The following is a 21,513-nucleotide window of genomic DNA, read 5'->3' on the forward strand; positions in this document are numbered from 1 at the left end:
TAGAATTCACTTCTTATAAAGTTTGGTTGATATGTGACATCCCCTTCTGGTTGAAGTTCAAATGGCAAGCTTCTGGAAACCTCCATCTCTTTCACCCACCTATAGGCTGAATCACAGCTAGAAACATTTGAGTCGTTCTTCTCGGCCCAAGCCTTACATGCATACAAAATATTATCTTAGATAAAAAAAAAAAAAAACGCTGATCACAAAAAATCAGAACTTTGTATTTCCAAATCGAGTAATTCCTATAAATCTATACAGAATTTTTAATCTCTATGTTCGGCGGATATTTTTATAGTCTACCCAACGTTAAACGATTCGTAAGGGGTTTACTTTTGGATTTAATACAGTTTCTTTTTTTTTGTCTTACACCGCATATTAGGCTAGAAAAGTTTATATTTCATTTTTGGGAAATTACTGGAAATTTAGCAAACTCCAGAGGAACTTTCATTCTCCGTTTCTCGATGTTCATGCTGGAAAAAATTTCAAATTTTCCTGCTTTCGTTTCCAAGTTACTGAAAAGGTACTGATCACAAAAAAAAGAAAGTAAGAGTGCTTCTCCGCAAGAAAATAACCAGAGCCACATAACTGGAGCAATACCTTAAAAATCATAGCAATGAATCTGATTGATTAATGATTTGCTATTGTAAATTTTGTTTCTTTTCATATTTCCGTGCTTTCATTTTGACACCACATTTCCTTTCATATCATTTTGTTTCCTTCTTTTTTCTGACATTTCGTACGTTAAAAAATATGTTCGTTATAAGCTGTTGGTATTGCAGAGGGTTAGCTTCTGGGACTTAGCTTCTTTGGGCAGGATAAGTTGTTGTTTTTTGTTTTTTTTTTGCTGCGGACAGCCAATACTGCACTCAAAAAGGCACAGATACAAGGTTTCATTTGTACCATCGCACAGTCGGCATGAGGGGGAGAATGGGGTGGAACCTAGCTATCGGGGTAAGTTTTACTGGTAATAAGCTTCTGTTTTAGTCCATCCACACAAAATGCCATTTCCTTTGATAAACTGGCATATCCATATTTAGTCTGAATACAGTTCAGAATTACCATCAGAGGAAGATGAACTTTCACGCCTCTAGTTGGGTATTACCCGACCGCTGCATACGGAAAACTGTTTAACTTGACGACTGGCATCTTTGTTAAGAGGCATTCGGTTGTTTTGTCGTTTAGTTGTCGTTCAAGGGAAACAGCCGCTAATACACGTGTGACAATCTGCTAGATCTTGGGCTTTGAATGAAACCACATATACTTCAAATCCCACAAATCTTTTAAAAATCTTTAAAACATATTTCGATTCCATAGACCAAAGGTATTCTGAAAGCGACAATGATAGGCAGAAATACAAGAAACCGGGTAACAATATTGTAAGGATATCATTATGAATTTCATCCTTTTAAGATTGAAGGAGTACAGATTGGTACAAAAATCTTATAATTCACTTACCGTGCTAAGGGAGGGACATCTCAAAAACTTGTTTCACATTTTGGCGAATCTACTTAAGAATCACTTAGGCTTCAAATAGTATTAAACAGTTGAAGCTTGAACTCGGAAAAAGCCTTGTCTCATGAAAAATAATCACAAACATTTAATAGTAAAATAAAGTTTATTAACGTGTAAGCGATTCATAACTTCAATATAAGCCACCAGTATAATATAATTTAAATGCTTTGTCCACCAAGAAAACATAAAAAGAAAAAATACTCAAGTAACACAGATTAGTTATCGAAAAGTCCGATTTCCAGTGTGTTGAACAACGTACTCAAATCTCCTGTGGTTTTAACATTTTCAGCACTATCCTGAAAATGCAAAATTATCTTGGTTGTCTACTCGACTGTCAAGGGAAAAAAACTAAGAAATAAAAAGATAATCCTCGGAAGTGACATTTTGTCACACCGGGTTGGCTTAACCGAACTCAGACCGAACATGGCTTTACATTATTGCGTTTGGAAGCGTCAACGTCACTGTCAAGTATATCCATTTTTAAAAAACCTTTTATTAAATTTGAAGCGGAATTTTTGTCATGCTAAGAACAGGGAACCGCTTGTCAACTTAAACACCACTCTAGAATCAGTTTCACCACCGTCAGATTTTTGGACTTTTCCGAAACACATGCTCCTATTAGCTTAAAATTTTCCACTCCTAGGGGGGGGGGGGACAGAGCGGTTTAGTCAAGCAGTCTTCTAGGATGAGCGGCCATCGATAAACATAATCATTGAACAAATGAAAAGAAAGAGAAAAGAAAGTAAAATGGAAGAACAAGAAAACTGTCAATGGACTCTTTTAGCATTGATTGCACTTTCTTTAACCTTCGGCAGAATTTCAGTCAGCATACTGTTTACTTCTTCTAATTTAGGGTCTTCATGTTCAAGAGTAAGCTTTCTCATAACAAGACCTGTAAAAGAAAGAAAAAATATGTAGTTAAAACCAAATTCCTTGAGCTACTATGAGCCAACTTTAATATTTTTTTGCCATAGCATAGAGAATACCGAGGAAGTAGTAAACAAGGATTCCTAGATTTATGGAGGTTAGTCCCCCCCCCATCCAAAAAAAAACTTCAAACCAATAGACATATAGGGCCTCTTTTGACTCATGATACTGCAGAGAATAGCCAACGGCAAAAAAAGTTACTATATGATACTTAAGGCTTTACGTAAAGAATCCAACCCACAAAAATAAAAGTAGCCTAGCTTTAACAGAAAGCCTCCCGCCCAAATGCTATTACTAGTATCATAGTTATCGCAACTGCAACACTACCACCACCATTACTAGTACATCTACTCTGAATATTTTTACCGCAAACACTCTTACCGTGACTACTAATACTACTACCACTACTTCTTCCATCATCATAACTACTACCACTACTCTTACAACGACCACCATTATTATGACTACCTACCGCAACTACATCTGCCACACCTACTCCTACCAGGACTGGCACTGCTACTCCTACCTTGATCGCTCCAATCACCACCAGTTAGTAATACTATAGGTAGAACAGGTGCTAATCGTACGATGTGAATATGCCAACTACAACTACTCCTATGATGACTGCTTCCACCACAACTACTCCCAATGGTGATGGTATTCCTGCCACGACTAAATGGTACAGCTGAAGACTGACCTTCAGTTGGACATGGAGTAGGTCTTGACATCACAATATTCCTGGGCCCACCATCTGAAAAAGCATTCAGGAGACTTCACCATCTACCGGGACTTGCTAGGATGCAATATGATATTTTCCCCTACATGGCTGTAGAACATTTTTTTTTACTTCTTACGGTAATTCTTCTCGGCTTGTTACAGCCTGAGCTAACTAGTTCAGTTGTACTTTAGGAAAAATCAATATAATAATCTTTCTTTGCAATAGTTAAAAATTTCAAGGCAATCGGAGGAAAAAAGGTAAGTTGACCTTTAAGCTTTAAGATCCTCCCTCGCTTTTCCCAATTTTTTCCCTGAAAAAAGGTGTATTTCTGCATGGCCGATTTTAGATATGTTATTAAGCAAATTTTTCTAAACATTTTGGTGCCAAAAACATTTCTGTTACTCAAATGCTGAGGTTTGGCCTTTTTTCTTTTACTGGAGTAATTGGAGAACCAAAAGGCAAATACCCGTTTTTCCGTGAAAAAAGGGGTATGAAAAAGGGCACGACGGATTTTGGGTATGTTATTAAGAAAATTTTTCTGAATATTTTGGTGCCAAAAACATTCCTGGTGCTCAAATGCGGGTAAAACCGTATTTTTACACGACTAAATCATTCTAATGAAAAATCTCCATCTGAATCCGGTTCAAAATAGGTGCCACATGCTTACTTTCTCACTCAGAAGTTAACAATGAGAGGCAGGTTGAGGTTAGAAGAGGTGCAGGCCCACATTTGAGTCACGGCTCTTTATTTCGCAATTCCGTTCTGAAAACCTGGCCATAAAGTTTCACGTTGAATCAAAAGTTGGTTGAAAACAATTTTTATGTCTAGGGGAATCCTTTTACGAATGGCAGATTCCAGCATTAGAATTTATATGAAATTAAGGATCCTATTCTGTCTTAGACTCTCCTCTACAGGCTATAACCACGCGACTCACATAACTGGATGGAATTCAGATTAATTTAGAAGGCAATTGAAATCCTCGTGCTGAATATGTTTACCTTATGCATTGAAGAAACCATTTATTTTTAAGGAGTTCCATATGTCAGCTTTTGTAGAAATTCACTTCCTGATTTTTCAACTTTTTTTTAATCATGAGAGATTATCTAAGCACATTTTGTATAAAAGCAGAAATTATTTGACAATTACTAAGTTTTAATCTTATTGTTTTGAACTTGTGTAACAGTTGTTCACATTTTAATCATATTTACCATTTCTGAACAAGCTTTAAATTTCAAGTTTTTTCACTAGACATTGTATTTTTCATTTTCAAAGCGCGTTTTTAAAATTTCAGTTACTATGAGCTATGGTTTGCTCTTCACTAAGTTGCTAAAGGGGCTGAAGGAGTAGCACTAAAAAGAAGGGATTATAAAGCTCTGGTTATTGGTTTTCGACCATTTTGATTTGTACCGTAGCATACTCTTTTCATGCTTCCCGACATTTCTACTCCCGGAATTCATTTTAGGCACTTTTTGAAGGGAAATAATTTTGAAGATCTTCATTCCAAACCATTAAAAATCTCCCTCTATTCAATCCGAATTGTATAGTAAAAACATAATTGGAAATTATTGCATAGAACCATGGAAAATCGAACATTTAGATTGAACATTAAAATTTTCCTAATAAAGGCTAGTTCCACTCTTATTTGTGGTAGTGTCTATTTGTTCCAAGTTAGACTTCACTATTCAGTTTGTTTTCGGCTTATTTTACGCTTCATTTATTTGTCCATCGTAACATCTGCTATAACAGTTATTTAGTAAGTTTGAGATGACTATTCATTTTTGTTTCTGTTCCTTATAGGTTTCATTTATTTATTCATTCATCTTTTCTTTTTTGGTTTTTTTTTTTTAATTATTGCTGGTCGTTTAAATTTTAATATTCTTCTTTATTTTTCTCCACAAAACTTTCTTTGGGAATTTTTTCTTTTTTCAAATTAATATATGCAAGTTGAGTTCTCAAGAGCATTTCTCCCTGTAAAATGTCCTAATTGACATTTATTTGGAATGATGTTGGACATAATTTGGTCAGAATTTTTTACCCTGACGCCAAAACCGATTCAAAATCTGTTCACATGGCTTTCCGATTAAAACGTTTTGATGAAGCCAAGGAAAATCGAAGAAGAAATAGAAATTTCTTATATAATAAAAGAATTAATTATTTTATTGAATCTTTTTTTACAAATATATGCCTAATGTGTTAAATTTTCCCGAAGTATTACACATTGAATAATTTGTCAACTTGTTCAATATAAACCGTATAGGATAAACACAGACTCTAAGGAGAAGAATATTCAAAAAACTAAAAATTTAGTTTTTTAAGAAACTGAAAAACTAAAATAAAATTTGGCGTGACAGATCGATTTAGATTACTGAGCTGTTTCAACATGGCATGCGTATCGTCATTTACTTTTTTATCATAAAATTGAAACTTTTCAAAATTAGAGCTGGAGCGGCAGTTTACTGTTTATTTAATTAGCTATGGATTATTGGAAAAATACTGTGAGAAATTTTTGTTTATGTTTTGAAGCACAAACAAGGAATTCATCACTAAAGAATACTCATACCCGGGATTTATATAAGGCATTTTTCAAGATAGGCGAATAGCACTGTGTCGAAACTGTGGAAATCAGCCTTAAGCTACCAAGAGCTGATGGTTGAAATAGCGATGATATGATAAGCTGGCAATTTTGGGACAGAGCCAAAATATTCACTTGAATTACAGACTGCATTTTTCGTGGATCCTTTTTTTCAAAATAAAAGAGGATAGAGCGGAATTGCTGAATACCGGCATTTTCTATTTCGTCAGGTCAATAGACACAGAAATATAATTTAAAGAAAAATAAAACGAGCATTTAAATGATAAATAAAAGAGACTAACTTTGGCAATCAAGCAAGACCTTTTGGGCTGTTTCATCCAATCCCTCACTAACCAGTGCCAGCACCTGAGGAATGAATCTCCCAGAAATGTGAATAGGCACCTGATGCTGCGAGAGGAATACAAGGTCGACAGCAAGATGAAGTGCAAGAGCGGGATCTTCCGTAGCTTCCAACTGCTGGATTAACTCGGCTCGGAAGACTTGAAGTGCATTCCTGATCAAATCAATTATATTAATAAGGATATTTAAGCTGTCTTTTGAAGTACATAAGGCAGGTTTAATTACTGGTCACATACGAGCCAATTAACAGAGTAACGACAGTTAAAATAATCATTCATTATTACAGTTCATTAAATAGTAGCACGATGTCTTATTACTGAAATGCTAACCACTGATTTTCGATTGTCTAACAATTATTTTTGGAATAAATCAGCATTGGTTTCATCAACGTCTATTAGCCGTAAAACCACTTATTATATCTATTCATCTATTACCCACAATAAGTACAAAAGCACAACACGTTGTAGAGTATAAGAGAATAAAAGAAAGAACAGACAAAAAGAGACTACAAAATAAGAACCTAGGCTTCCAACAAAAATAAAAGGAAAAAAGAGAAAAAGACAAAACCGTTTTTTTTCTGTGTGTGGTGAGTTGCACCAAGCTGCAAGAGGACTATCTACGCATGGATATTAAACAATAACATGTACAGCCTGTATGAACGACCTAACGGCATATTATTAGTGACAACCCTGTCAAAAAGTTAGTGGTAATATTGTTGCTAGATCGAGATACACTTTACAATATTCCAGTTAGACGTAAAGGTACACCAGCTAACAAAGTTGCAACTCCATCATCACCAAAGATGAACATGGTTTAACAGCGTTTTGAGTGGCCCAGGGTCCACTCTGATCCTCCAATCATACAGTTTGAGAATTCTTAAATAATTCCACTTTAAACGAGGTGCAACGTGCCAGCCTTTATGCAAAAATTTGGTGTTAGGACAGGGGAGAGGGGATTTCAGGGGTTATTGCTCAATTTTTACCCCCAATCAGTCAGTACAGTCATAAGGAGATATTATAATAAGGATAAATACATGGCAATGAAGGGGCTAATTTGGACAGGGTGCAAGGCTGCGCAGCTTTCAAGCAAACGTGTGTAAGACTGCAGGTTGGCAGTTAACAGCCGGTACTTACAAAATTTTCGTTGGTTGCCCTGGGATTGATCATACATCATAATTATCCCTTCCAAGTCAGCTTTTCAGGGAAGCAACAAAAAACAACAACAGCTGATATTCTTAAACATGTTTTCTAAAAATAGTCAAAATTTCTTGGAGAAAGTCTCCTTGACTGTAGGTACTGGCTCACTTCGGTTCCAAATAAACAGGAATTGTTACACTTCAAGCAATGTGCTACATTCTCAATTTTCTGTTACAAAATTGGCGGTAGCAAGAGCGAAGTGTTAGAAGGTCACGAGTCCACGTTCTTCGTCCAGTAATGCAGATTTAAAATCCTTGCGCAATATAACTTCAAACATGGTTCAACATGCCTACCTTTCTGTAACAAAAGTAGACGGAGAAGGGGGAGGGGGTTTACTAGGCCCACTTTGACCCTGATAACACCAACTGAAATAATAGCAGCGTTTGGATTTAAACAAGGTTCAACCTTTCTACAATTCTACAAAAAATGGTAGTAAGGTAGGATTATTTGCTGCTTTGATGAGGCTCATTTTTACACTGAGGGAAGACTTGGCTCGTTTTTGCACTGAATCACAACTAAGCTCCTTTTTGTAGTCATCGTTCTAAAAAAACTTTCGACATGTACCACCAAAATGAAGTTGTCAAACTCTTAAAATCTCAAACTGGTGCATCTTACTAACAAATGTTTTTAAGAAAATATCGATGCTATGCATTCTGATAAACCACAAAGAAAATAAAATATCACTATGGGTTGGTCCAAACTTTAGTTTTCTGTTGCAGCGTGCTAACTTCCTAAAATTACTACTAGGAGAGGAGCAAAGGATAAGCTCTATTTTTTGCAATGAGAAAACTATTACATTTATGAGGCCAAAGTGATACCGTTGCTCTACCTTAGTATCTAACACAGAAAATGAAATAGCCAATTCATCTGAACACAAACAGGAACGGTTAGTAACAGAAAATGGTAGCACTTTTGAAACTGTGAGAAAATAATGCACTGCCAGACGATTTTATGTTTTTTATGTTTGTGAAAAACATAAAAATAAATTTTTATGTCTTTATCCTAGGAATACACTTTGGTGATGGGCCAGAGACAGGTGGACATTTTAGGCATTTTTAGGTTTTATTCTAACTTCAGTTTGAAACAGGTTTCTCCCTGACTGCAGGATAGAAAAGAACTTCCCCCCCCGAGAGCAGAAACACCAGCCATGTTTGAACCCATGATCCAAGCAAACAAAAGATTGGGAGAAAAAATTCGATTAGCCTTCTGTGACATAAACTGTGGCATAGACACACCGTAGGTTCTAACTCAAGGATAAGCAAAAAACATCCTTTTTCGATTTATTCAGGAATTATGCCAAGCTTTCCGAAATGTGATATAATATTCACCAATCAAGCCTGAGGCCTATGCTTTAATTGAAACCACGGATGTTAGACATTTACAACTTTTTTGCAATAGACAAAAATCCGCAGCAAAGCAAAAACAAAAGAAGGAAAGAAGAAAAAAAGAAGAAAAATTAATAAAACCTAAGTTTCCACAACACGATTATACGAAAGGTCATAAAAATCTTGACATTTAACAAGACTCGAAGCCTCCCCTGTCCTAATGAACAATCTGCTCAACTTTTTCTCTTTCAGTAATATATTTCAATTTATATGTAGTAAAATTGTCTTTCTCGCATGATGCCAAACAAAATGATAATTGTAGGCTATTTAAAAAAATTGGTTCTTAAAATTTTTAGAAAAAAATTTGACAGAAGAATTGAAAAACAAATGGTATATTCGCATATTCCGAACTCCCAAACCGTCTTATCGAAAACGGAGCGGCACATCTCAAACACGAACCAATATTCTATTAGTCATTATTGAAGGGACAAAACACGTTTGCACTACCTCTAGTGCAGACTACTTGACGCAAATTGATGTGCGCTATATTTCCAATTGAATCATTATTTTCTAGCTGAACAACATACTTTTACAGTTTTTTTTTTCTTTTTCAAACCCTTGAAGCACAACTGTTCTCGGGAAACAATTAAGAAATTTATTTTCGTTGCCCTTTTAAATTATGGAAGGATCGATTTTTGTTTTCTATATAAAAAATATGTAAAAAAAAAAACATTTCTTAAAAACTCAAAGGAGAAAATAACTCACTTTTCTTTCTTCTTATCGATTTTCTTGATCATTATCCCCACACCACCCAAAACAAGTTCCAAGTCTTTTTCATAGTCAGCACTGGATTTGGTCGCAAGTGATTGATGAAAAGGGAGTAAGACAGAAGACACATCAGTAGGTAGTTCGTTTATCAATTTCACTCTTTGCTAAAAACAAATATTATACGTTCGTTTAGCTTCACAACATTAACGTTTCTTTAAATAGGGTGGGATGGCAAATGGGCGTTCAATGGTGTCATAACACCACACAGCTTAATATTTTTTTATTTTATTTTTAGGAATATTAGAACAGAAAATAAGTAGTAAATATGTTTTCAGAAATGAAGAAAAGGGGGGATGGGGCAGAGATGGTACAAATAATGTTTGCTTTTAAAAATAACTGGAATCGACAGTGTTGATTAATATATGTTCCTTGAGTCAGTGGGAGGGGGGGGGGGGGTGAATATGTCAAATCACCCCCGTTCTCTTATTACACACGCGTTTGAAAAGGAAATTAAACAAACACTTTTGTGTGGACTTGCACAAATAAAAAATTTACAATTCTCAGATTTTAACATGTTACAGGCACTGCTATTTATTACTATCAATCTAACTACAAAGCTATTATTAAGGTTTATCAATGGTGGTAAGTTTTTAATAGTTGGCATACCAGCACTTGTTGCTGGTGCTGGAGTGACTAATTTTGGAGTGAATAGTTTTACACTTATCCGGAGTTCAGTGAAATTGCATGTATGTATGCAACATCAGTGCCTGCAACTTCAGTGCACAGTGAGAGTGCATTTAGCATTGCTGGGTACTTTACGCGAAAGCAATAGTTACGAATGCGATCAAAGTCACTTGAAATTCAAATGTCTTAAGTGATAAATTTTAATTCATGGTACATTTTTTTTCTATTTGGCATTTTTGGCCTTTTTTATTAATGTTTATCGGTAAATGTTCACTTTACTTCCATAAACCTGAAGAGACTAACAAAAAGACGGAATTTTTTTTAAAACTGCTGTTTTTAAGTAAAAAAGCTCGTTTCTTTTTTGTGGTTAAAAAAGAAATAAAATAGCAGAACTGATTCTTCGTTTTTTTTTTCTCCGTTTCTATTTCTGTCCCGAATTTTGATTGCCGTTTTTACCTTTTCTGTTCTTGCCTAAAACAGAAACAGTGCCAACCATTATAAGGAATAAACTGAAGTTATAATATAATGCAGGTACTGGTCATGGATCAGACAGATCGATTTAAAAGAAGCTAAACCTAAATACAAAACAAATCTCAAATATATAGCAAAAATTATTTGGCTATATAATAAAATTTTACAAACCATGCACTGAACTTAAATAAAACAATTAATTTAAAGCCAGACTCTTAAGTTTACTTCCATAGTGTAAAGGTTTCAAGGTCGGCCAGGTATCATCAAAAAAATTAACTGAAAAAATGATCATACAAAAAACTACAAGATTGCATCAACATTCACTTCAAAAAAAAAAAAAAAAAAAAAACAACGTATATTCAAAAGCTGAATAACAAATGATACGAATAATCGTAGATTATGCTACGAAAGTGCATATAAATTATATATATATTCTTTTTAAATACATAGGTGCCGAGAAGAGACTTAGCATGAACTGAAAAAGAGAATAAATAGTAAAATGTCTCTCTATATTCCTCTTCCAACAGTATATATTAATTTGAATACTAACAGCCACTGAATTAGTTATATTTCTATCCTGTTTTTATTCTGAACAAAAAAAAAAAAAAATTATACAGCTTCATGTATCAACTTACCTCACTTGTCAAGTCTCTGTTCAAATCAATCTCAATCATGTTGTCTACTGCGCAATACTGAACTAAGTTATTATATAATTCTACACCATAGCTCTTGACGAGGAACTTATCCAACTGAAGCCGCAAGTCGGTATTAAGTACTGCATTTAATCCTTTTTCATAGAGCTTGAAATTCTCAAGTTTTCTTTGAATTTTGTCCGACAGCTCGGTGGTAGTGAGCTTTCGGTTTCCAGATGATTTAGATATCAAAGCTTCATAAGCTTTTCTTGTAGCTTCTTCATAAATCAAATTCAAAGGTCTATAAAGGAAAAAGGTCTTGGAACTAGATGTTTAAAGAACCATCTCACATTAGTGTGCCAATAATTTAATTGAAAAATACTCACCCATCGTAAATTCTGCAACCATTCAATGTTAAAATTGTTTAAAATTGTTAAATTTTAAAAATTATGTTTTTAATGTTAAAATTAAAAAAAAAAAACCTGTTTAAAATTGGGTTTAGAAGCACTTCACGCCTTAAGCATGATTCAGTTAGCCCATTTCTGAGAAGAGTTATAGAGAATTCTCCAAGGTGGTTTGGTAAACGCTACTTAAAAGATCCCACTCAAGTTGAAATTGGCTAGGTTTGGATTTTGACACTTTAAAATTGTTTGGGATGGTATTTTGCGCAGGAACTGTTCGTTGGCTCTCGACTTCGAAATGACAAAAGAAATTGAATTTTAGAAAACTACAAATGAAAGATCTAAAGCCGAACTGACCAGCCATGACAAAAACAAAGAGAGAGAGAAATCTCTTGATGAAGAAAACAAACGGGGCTACGGCTAGTAGAAGGAAATGACAAAACTAAAGCGACGCGAAATGGAAAATTGAGTTGCTTCTCATTGAAGCAACTCTATTTAGCTTCTGTGGCACTCAGTCACAGTAGCGAAAGTTGTATATTTAGATTTAATTTTTTCATATCTTGTTTTTGGATTTTATTTGATTTTAGGTTATTTTAGTTTTCTTAGCGTCGAAGACGCCTTCTTTCACACAGGTCAAATTTCTGCGTCGCGTTAATTTTGTTTTTTCCTTCTAATGGCCCTAGTCCCGTTTGTTTTGTTCATCGTGAAATTTCTATCTCTATTTGTTTTAGAAGACTACAAGTTAATTACCTGTATTTGTTGGATTCAGAAATTGCTTAAGGATTGTTCTTGGTACCCGGCTGACTGACCGTATTTCAAACAATAGGCTATACGAAAAATGTGGTTCAATACCGCTCTCTAGGGCTATAATGAAAGAAAGGTTGAGGTGGCTAGGGCACGTTGTGCGGATGAAGGATGACATATTGCCGAAGATTGTTCTTTTCGGACAACCGTCTAGGGCTAAACGGAAAGCAGGTCGTCCCCGTCTGGAGTGGGAGGACGTCATAAAGAAAGACTTAAAGGAAATGAGAACTTCGTGGGCGGGTGTAAAAAGGGAGGCTTTGAATAAATTTGGGTGGAGGAGGAGCGTGCGTAGCTGCGTTGGCCTCAGGCGGCTTGGTGCTGCGGTGAGTTGTTAGTAGTAGTAGTAGTAGTAAAGTTCTTGCTCTGGTTTTTACAATAGTCTGTTTTCCTATCTAAAATCGAGGGTTCCGAAAAAGACATTTGGCACTTTGTATTTAGTTTACTGATTTACTTCATCTTTCTCGGAAAATATACGACCTTTCGTTGGTTGTTTTATTTTATTTTTTTTAAGAACTAATTCAATGGAATGGTATAAAATGGCATTAGAGCCTTGCAGCGGCTCCAGAAGTCCAGTCTGTTAGAGCGCAAAGGCAAATTCAATTCACTGTAGGCAATTTTCGAATTACTTAAAGAATGGATTATATGGAGAAAATGACAGAAATAAGTAAGACTTCAGCTAAACAGCTGCTAATAACATAGACAAAGATTAAAAAAACAATCAATTATGAAAGTTTCTTCTATAGGAGATTAATTCAAAAGAATAGTCATTATCAATTTCAATACATAACTAGAATTTTGAATGAAAGTGAAAACATAATTGAAAAGTTCGAATTTCTGATGAATCGAAAGTGGAATAATTTGGCAAGTTAATCTGCAAGGACTTTGTTCAAATCATAGGCAGCGCAGCGCTGCCTAAGTAAAGAACGATGTTGGCACAATGTATTATTTATTTATTTTTTGTTTCCATACCCGGGCACAACACATCCACTCAAAATTTTGAGGTAGCCATTTCGTTCAGCGTAGTTTCCAGGTAGACAATATGTTTTTGAGGAGGAAACTCCCCCACAACCATCGGGGCAAGGGTTCAAAGTTATGCTCTGAGGGCATATAAGACAGATGTTGGCACAATGTATTATTTATTATTTGCCCTGAGGGCATATAAGAACGATGTTGGCACAATGTATTATTTATTATTTTTTTCCTTTAGAGCAGGGCACTTCACATCGAAGAAGTTGTCGTAGAAACTTTTAAAAGGGCTGATTGAATTGAAAATTGGAGTGGCTTATTCACTTTTTGATAGTCGGAAGTGAATGGAAGGCAACTAACGCCCCTTCCACGCCCACCATTTCCCGAAACACATACAATCAAAATTTTGAGATAACAATTTTTTTTAGCATAGTTGATTTCCAGATAGAAATTATGTCTTTGAGGATGACAACCCCCTCACAGCCCTCAGGCCAAGGGTTGTAAGATATGCCCTGGGGGCATATAGGTTTTTTATATTGAGATAGCCATTTTATTCAACGTAGTTTTAAGTTCTGTAAATTAGGTCTTTGAGGATGACAACCCCCTCACAGCCCTCAGGGCAATATAATAGATAGCCATTCATCAATACAATTAGATAGCCATTTTATTCAACGTAGTTGAAAGTTTTGGAAATTAGGTCTTTAAGGATGACAACCCATCCCCCCCATCCCTCAGGACATGGGTTGTAAGTTATGCCCTGGGAGCATGTAAGGTTTTTATAGAAAGCGATATTGTAAAAACCTCAAAAAGGGATCATTCAATTGAAATTGAAAGGGCTAGTGCCCCTTTAATAGTCGAAAGTGATTGAAGGACAACTAACCCTCCTCTCACGCCCACCATTTACCCAAACACATCCAATCAAAATTTTGAGATATCCATTTTGTTCAACGTAGTTGAAAGTTCTGGAAATTAGGTCTTTTAGGATGATAACCACCTCAGAGCCCTCAGTGCACGGGATGTAAGTTATGCCCTGGGGGCATATAAGGTTTATACAGAAAGTTGTTGTCAAAATTTCAAAAAGGGCTCATTTGTTTGGAAATTGAAATAGCCCTTTTTAATAGTCGAAAGTCAGTGGAGTAATTGACCCCCCCTCTCACGCAGACCATTTTCCCAAACACATTCAATCAAAGTTTAGAGATAGCCATTTGGTTTAACGTTAATGGAACTTTCGGAAATTATATATTTGATGATAAAGCATCACCGAGAGTCTCCATGGCAGTGGTTGTAAGTTATGGCCTGGGGGCATATAAGGCTGTTATAGTAAGCGTTGTTGTAGAAACAGCCAAAAGGGTTGATTTAATGGGAAACTTAGAGGGCTAGTGCCGTTTTTAATAGTCGAAAGTGATTGGAGGGTAACTAACCACCCTCTCACGCGCACCATTCCCCCAAACACATCCAATGAAAATTTTCAGATAGCCATTGTGTTCAACATAGTAGAAAGTTCTGGAAATTAGGTCTTTGAGGATGAAACCCCCCCCCAGCCCTCAGGACAAGGGTTGTAAGTTATGCCCTGGGAGCATATTTTTTTTTCTTGGTCTGCGAGACCAGGGCACTTCGTATCGAAGGAGTTTTCGTAGGAGGTATCGAGGGGAAACTTTGAAAAAGGCTCATTTGATTGGAAATTGGAGTGGCTAGTGACCTTTTTAATAGTCGAAAATGATTGGAGGGCAACTAGGCCCCCCACGCCCATCATTCCCCCAAACACATCCAATCAAAATTTTGAGATAGCCATTTTGTTCAGCGTAGTTGATTTCCAGATAGAAATTATTTTTTTGAAGAGGTCACTCTCCCACAACCCTCAGGGCAAGGGTTTTAAGCTATAAAAGGGGGCATATGAGAACGATGTTGGCACAATGTATTGTTTATTATTTTTTTTTTCCTTTAGACCAGGGCACTTCGTATCGAAGAATTTGTCGTAGAAACTTCGAAAAGGGCTCATTCAATTGAAAATTGGATTGGCTGGTACCCTTTTTAATAGTCAAAAGTGATTGGAAGGCAACTAACACCCCTTCCAGGCCCACCATTTCCTGAAACCCCTTCCATGCCCACCATTTCCCGAAACACATTCAATCAAAATTTTGAGATAGCCATAATGTTCAGCGTAGTTGATTTACAGATAGAAAATATACTAAGATAAAATATACTAATTTACAGATAGAAAAAATAATAAGACTAAGTAAATAAGAGGATACTCCCCCACTACCCTCAGGGCAAGCGTTTTAAGTTATGCCCTGGGGGCATATAAGAATAATGTTGGCACAATGTATTATTTATTATTTTTTTTTCCTTTAGACCAGGGTACTTGGTATCGAAGAAGTTGTCTTAGAAACTTCGAAAAGGGCTCATTCAATTGGAAATCGGAGTGGCTTATGTCCTTTTTAATAGTCGAAAGCGAATGGAAGGCAACTAACACCCCTTCCAGGCCCACCATTTCCCAAAAAACAACCAATCAAAATTTTGAGATGACCATTTTGTTCAGCGTGGTTGATTTCCAGATAGAAATTATGTTTTGAGGACAATCCCCCACAGCCCTCAGGGCAAGGGTTGCAAGTTATGCACTGGGGGCATATAAGGTTTTTATAGAAAGAGTTGTCGTAAGAACTTCAAAAATAGGCTCATTCGACTGGAAATCAAAGGGCTAGTGCCGTTTTTAATAGTCGAAAGTGATTGGAGGGCAGCTAACCCCCCTCTCACGCCCACCTTTTCCCCAAACACATCCAATCAAAATTTCAAGATGGCCATTTTGTTCAACGTAGTTGAAAGTTCTGGAAATTAGGTCTTTGAAGATGACAACCCCCCCCCCACAGTCCTCAAAGCAAGGGTTGTAAGTTATGCCCTTCGGGCATATAAGGTTTCTATAGTACGCGTGGTCTTAGAAACTTCAAAAAGGGCTCATTCGATTGGAAATTGAAATGGCTAGTGCCCTTTTAATAGTCGAAAGTTATTGGAAGGCAACCAACACCCCTTCCACGCCCACTATTTCCCCAAAAACATCCAATCGAAATTTTGAGATAGTTATTTTGTTCCACGTAGTTTGAAGTTCAGGAAAATATGCCTTTGATTAAAACACTCCCCCCACAGTCTTCAGGGCAAGGTTTATAAGTTATGGCCTGAGGGCATAAAACTTTTTATTGGAATATGTATCCTAGAAACTTGAAAAAGGGCTCATTTTATTGGAAATTCAAAGGGCTAGTGCCCTTTTTAATAGTCCCAAAAGTGAGTTGAGGGCAACTAACCCCCCTCTCTCGCCCACCTTTTCCCCAAACACATTCAATCAAAATTTTTAGAAAGCCATTTTATTCAACGTAGTTGAAAGTTTTGGAAATTAGGTCTTTAAGGTTGACAACGCCTCCACCCCCAGAGTCCTCAGGGAAAGGGTCGTAAGTTATGCCCTGGGGGCATATAAGGTTTTAATAGAAAGCGATGTTGTAGAAAATTCAAAAAGGGCTCATTCAATTGGAAATTGAAAGGGCTAGTGCCCTTTTAATAGTCGAAAGGGATTGAATGGCAACTAACCCCCTCTCACGCCCACCATTTTCCCAAACACGTCCAATCAAAATTTTGAGATATCCGTTTTGTTCAACGTAGTCGAAAGTTCTTGAAATTAGGTCTTTTAGGATGATAACCATCAGAGCCCTCAGTGTAAGGGTTGTAAGTTATGCCCTGGGGGCATATAAGGTTTATATAAAAAGTTGTTGGAGAAATTTCAAAAAGGGCTCATGAGTGGAAATTGAAATTGCCCTTTTTAATAGTCGAAAGGGAGTGGAGAGTAATTAAGCCCCCTCTCACGCCCATCATTTCCCCAAACACATTCAATCAAAGTTTAGAGATAGCCATTTTGTTCAACGTAGTTGAAAGTTCTGGAAATTATGTATTTAAGGATGACAAACCCCCCAGAGCCCCCAGGGCAAAGGTTGTAAGTTATGCCATGGGGGCATATAAGGTTTTTATAGATAGAGTTGTCGTGAAAACTTCAAAAGGGGCTCATTCAATTGGAAATTGAGAGGGCTAGTACTCTTTTTAACAGTTAAAAGTGGTTGGAGGGTAACTAACCCCCCTCTCATGCCCACCATTCCCCCTAAGACATCCAATCAAAATTTTCAGATAACCATTTTGTTCAACGTTGCAGAAAGTTCTGGTAATTAGCTCTTTGAGGATAACACCCTCCAGTCCTCAGGGCAAGGGTTGTAAGTTAAGCCCTGGGGGCATATAAGGTTTTTATTGAAAGCATTGTCGTAGAAATTTCAAAAGGGCTCATTTGATTGGAAATTGAAAGGGCTACTGCCTTTTTAATAGTTGAAAGTGATTGAAGAGTGACTAACGCCCCTCTCATGCCCACCGTTTTCCCAGACACATCCAATCAAAATTTTGAGGTAGTCATTTTGTTTAACGTAGTTGAGTTCTGGAAATTAGGTCTTAGAGGATGACAACCACCCTCACGGCCCTTAGGGTAAGGGTAGTAATTTACGCCCTGGGGGCATATAAGGTGTTTATAGAAAGCGTTGTCGTAGAAACTCAAAAAGGGCTCATTCGATTGGAAATCAAAAGACCTAGTGCCCTTTTTAATAGTCGAAAGTGATTGGAAGGTTTGACATTTTTATAGTAAAGATCGATGTGGGTATAATGTGTTATTTTTTTGTTGCTGTTGTTTAGACCAGGGCACTTTTTATCAAAGGAGTTGTTGTAGAAACTTCCAAAAGGGCTCATTCGACTGAAAATAGAAAGGGCTGATGCCCTTTTTAATAGTCGAAAGTGATTGGAGGGAAACTAATCCCCCTCCTACGCCCACCCTCCCGTTTGCCCCTATGTTTAAAAACTAAATGTTGCCATGAGATTAAATCAAAATGCACTGTGTTAATCCTATTTCCCAATAAGGCATCTCAGCAACATTCCAAGAACGACTGAGGGTATTATGTTCAAACTTTCGGGGCTACTTCTGCTCTTAAAATTAAACCAAATCAAAATAGCGTAAGTGTATCCAAGCTATCAAAGAAAGAAAACAAATTTTTTTTGCGCATGGTATCAAGTTTTCCATTTCAGGTCAACAAGAGGAGGTATGAAACTAAATTAACCAGTACTATTTGTGTCCTGATTTTTAATAGGGTGTATGTTGTTAAAAATTGCTGAAAATTTTTCTTCAGCTTACAAATAGCTGGCCAAACTATAAATTCTTAAAAAAAGAAAAGATTTAAAGTATTATTTTCTTTTTCCCTGAAAAGACTATGTCAATATAAAACGAACAGAAATTAATTAAAAAAACTTTTTCACAAAATAAGTTTTTCAAAGAAAAGCAAAAAAAATCCATTAAACAAGAAATGAGTCTCTCTAGTTGGGCTCAAAACCCCTATGCCTTCCCAAGGCCAGAACATAATTTGCACTTTACTGAAATAAATACAAATGAATGTGCATTGCCAGTTTAATATACATATACTGATATTTAGTAATCAAAATGTTAATATTATTTGATTTATTAAAGTTATAAAAGTAAAAACATCTATATTTTTTTCAGTAAAGTGCAAATTATGTTCTGGCCTTGGGAAGGTATAGGGGTTTTGAGCCCAACTAATTTCTGCTCGTTTTGAGTTTGACTCGGTTATTTATTGTAATTTCTGTTCGTTTTTGGTTTCATTTATTTATCGATGCTGATTTGTGGTAGTTTCACGCTTGGTAGCGTGAAATTTGACTTTATTTTTGCTCATTTTTTGTTTAATGGAGTTCTTTACTTTTCTTGAAAAACTTATTTTGTGAAAAAGTTTTTTTTAATTAATTACGAAAAAAGAGAGACAATTCCAATGTTTGCCTTAGACTAGCAGAAATCAGGGCCTTATAAAAAAAAAAAAAATGAAAACGCTTACAGCGTTGTTTAAAAAGGAATTACCTCAAAAGATAAGCAGCGACTTCCTCTAAAATGTCGTCGGATAGTTCTTGCAAGTACTCGTCTTTTCGCAGATCTTCTATAAGATCTGAAGCAGGTAGAAATTGAAAAAATGGTAAAACTTTCGATTCTGCACATGGCTGCTCTCCCTCTGACTCACTGTCATCACCACGGCCTTTCATATATTTCTTCTTTGTCGCCTTTGTCTTGGTTTCTCTTCCCTAAAAAACGAACAAATAAGAAATACTGCATGAAATTTCGGATGAAAGTCAGAGAAGTCAGTAACATAATTCACCTCGGTATTTTATATAAATAGTTTCTCTAACTGTGATCCGACTATCCCCTTAGGGGTCAACTAGAATCAATTCAGGGACCGTGAATTACTGTACACATAACAAATGAAACAAAAACTATGCATACGAAAAATTATATGATATACTTTTTAGAATTTATATATGCTTGATTGAGCATAACATCCGAATGCAATAAGCATTCAACATGCTTCGTGCAGTCCAAGAACCAAGGAACACGAATTACGCAAGAAACTCGTATAAAATAGAGGCTTTATAGGTATAGTTTAATAGAAAGGTTGACATGTTACATATTATTGAAATTAGAGTGGTACAACGATTGAAAGGCCCAAAGCGAGGACCCAGGTCCCATTTCCGTCAGACTCCCCCACCTCAAAATTCACAACGATAGCCACGTTATACTTCGCTTTATTCGCGATAATAAGCGGCTATTTATAGAATTGTCCAGATTGATTAAATATTAATGTTCAAAATCTCTAGCTGGACTTAGTATCCAAAATCAAGCAGGTATGATTTTCAGTTTAAATAGTAACTAAAAATTCTGAGATTGCTGATTACAAATCAGACACAAATATCACAATACTGAGGAATTTCTTTTTGTGCAATTGCAGCAGCACAAGTAAGGTCATGAGGTCCAGAGGCGTCACTTGGGGGGGGGGGCAGATGCCCCCCGATAATTTGGAGGAAAAAATATTATACAGCCCACGCCCCTTAACTATCCGGATATGAACCCCTCTTGCCCCCCCCCCCAATAAAAATGCTGGAAATTCACCCCTGAATGAGGTCCGTGACCCCTCCCATACCCTCAAACCACAGCTTCTCACAAAGACATTATGTATCGCTTTTATCATGATCATTCAAGGATTGTTTATGGAATGGTCATAAAGGATTCAACGTTATCACTAGAAAAATTAATATCACAATGTGAATGTCCTAATTCAGCATACACAAAAGTACATATTTCACGCTTTGAGTTTCACGAACATCTAGGCTATATTTGAGGTTTTTGACCTTATTCATTATAATTATTGTAATTATAGAAACCATAAACCAAAACAAATCAAGTGCATATGTTACAAACGGTTTTTATTTCTACCTCAGTTGATATTTGAAGACATCTGACTGTAGATCTGAGCCTAGTCCTTCAACACACACGTCCAAATGAAACCACAGGTAAGCCACAAAATGGGACCCCATGGCCCGTATGCCCTTTCAGAATCCCTCACCCTCAGCTTCACACATCCAGTCAGGCTGTACCTTTTTCAATTCAAAGTTTTACCACCAGGATGATTTAGAGAGTTTTATGTCATGAAGCAACGCGTTGTCTATACTAAAGAGCAATGAATTTTTAATGTATAAATTCATTTATACTATTTTCACCCAGAAGGGTGGACACATAAACTTTGAAAGAGATTCCTTCAATTAGAAATTGAGTTCTAGTACGCTTTAAGGAGTCAAAACGGATCGGAGGGCAACCAATCCCCTCCCACACCAGTTTCAGCTGCCCTCCCTTAGAGACATCCGATCAAAATGTTAACACAACCATTTTGTTCAAAACACAAAATGATGCCCACAGCCCCTGGGGCAAGGGCTGTAAGTATGTAAGTTGCAAATGGTTTACATATAGGGTTGGGAAATGAGGGATTTTTGATCTCGGGTCTACCAAAATACTTAGGGTTTTAAGGTGAAAATTTCACGAGAATGTTGAACAGAGTCAAAACACAGTGTTTGCATGCTGGCTGTCATAAGGGTGGATCAGTAATATCTAAGGAACGGCTGCCCATTTTTGCATACAGGATTTTTATTTGCCCATTGTTTACATACAGAATTAATCATTGAGGTAGGGTGGAATGTTTAGTCCTAGGCGTGTCCGAGAAGGTGAAAGGCATTAAGGTGAAACTTTGAGGAATATTGAGAGGGACGCTGAA

At 36.4% G+C, this 21,513-nt stretch overlaps 1 protein-coding gene across 1 annotated transcript in view; it reads right to left on the bottom strand.

Moving 5' to 3' along the window:
- Positions 1 to 1,605: 1,605 nt before the first annotated feature.
- Ufl1 (UFM1 specific ligase 1) overlaps positions 1,606 to 21,513 on the bottom strand; it is a 104,899-nt gene continuing 84,991 nt past the window's right edge. Inside the window, exons 10-14 of the mRNA XM_089101448.1 lie at positions 19,278 to 19,495; positions 11,172 to 11,469; positions 9,379 to 9,545; positions 6,035 to 6,246; positions 1,606 to 2,407 (exon numbers count right to left, since the gene is read on the bottom strand). Of these exons, the coding sequence (XP_088957574.1) occupies positions 2,283 to 2,407; positions 6,035 to 6,246; positions 9,379 to 9,545; positions 11,172 to 11,469; positions 19,278 to 19,495 (1,020 nt within the window). The 3' untranslated portion in view covers positions 1,606 to 2,282. The remainder of the gene's footprint in view (positions 2,408 to 6,034; positions 6,247 to 9,378; positions 9,546 to 11,171; positions 11,470 to 19,277; positions 19,496 to 21,513) is intronic.

This window comes from Artemia sp. Qi Xiang Cuo, chromosome 2, assembly GCF_049724085.1.
Source record: "Artemia sp. Qi Xiang Cuo chromosome 2, ASM4972408v1, whole genome shotgun sequence".
NCBI lineage: Eukaryota > Metazoa > Arthropoda > Branchiopoda > Anostraca > Artemiidae > Artemia > Artemia sp. Qi Xiang Cuo.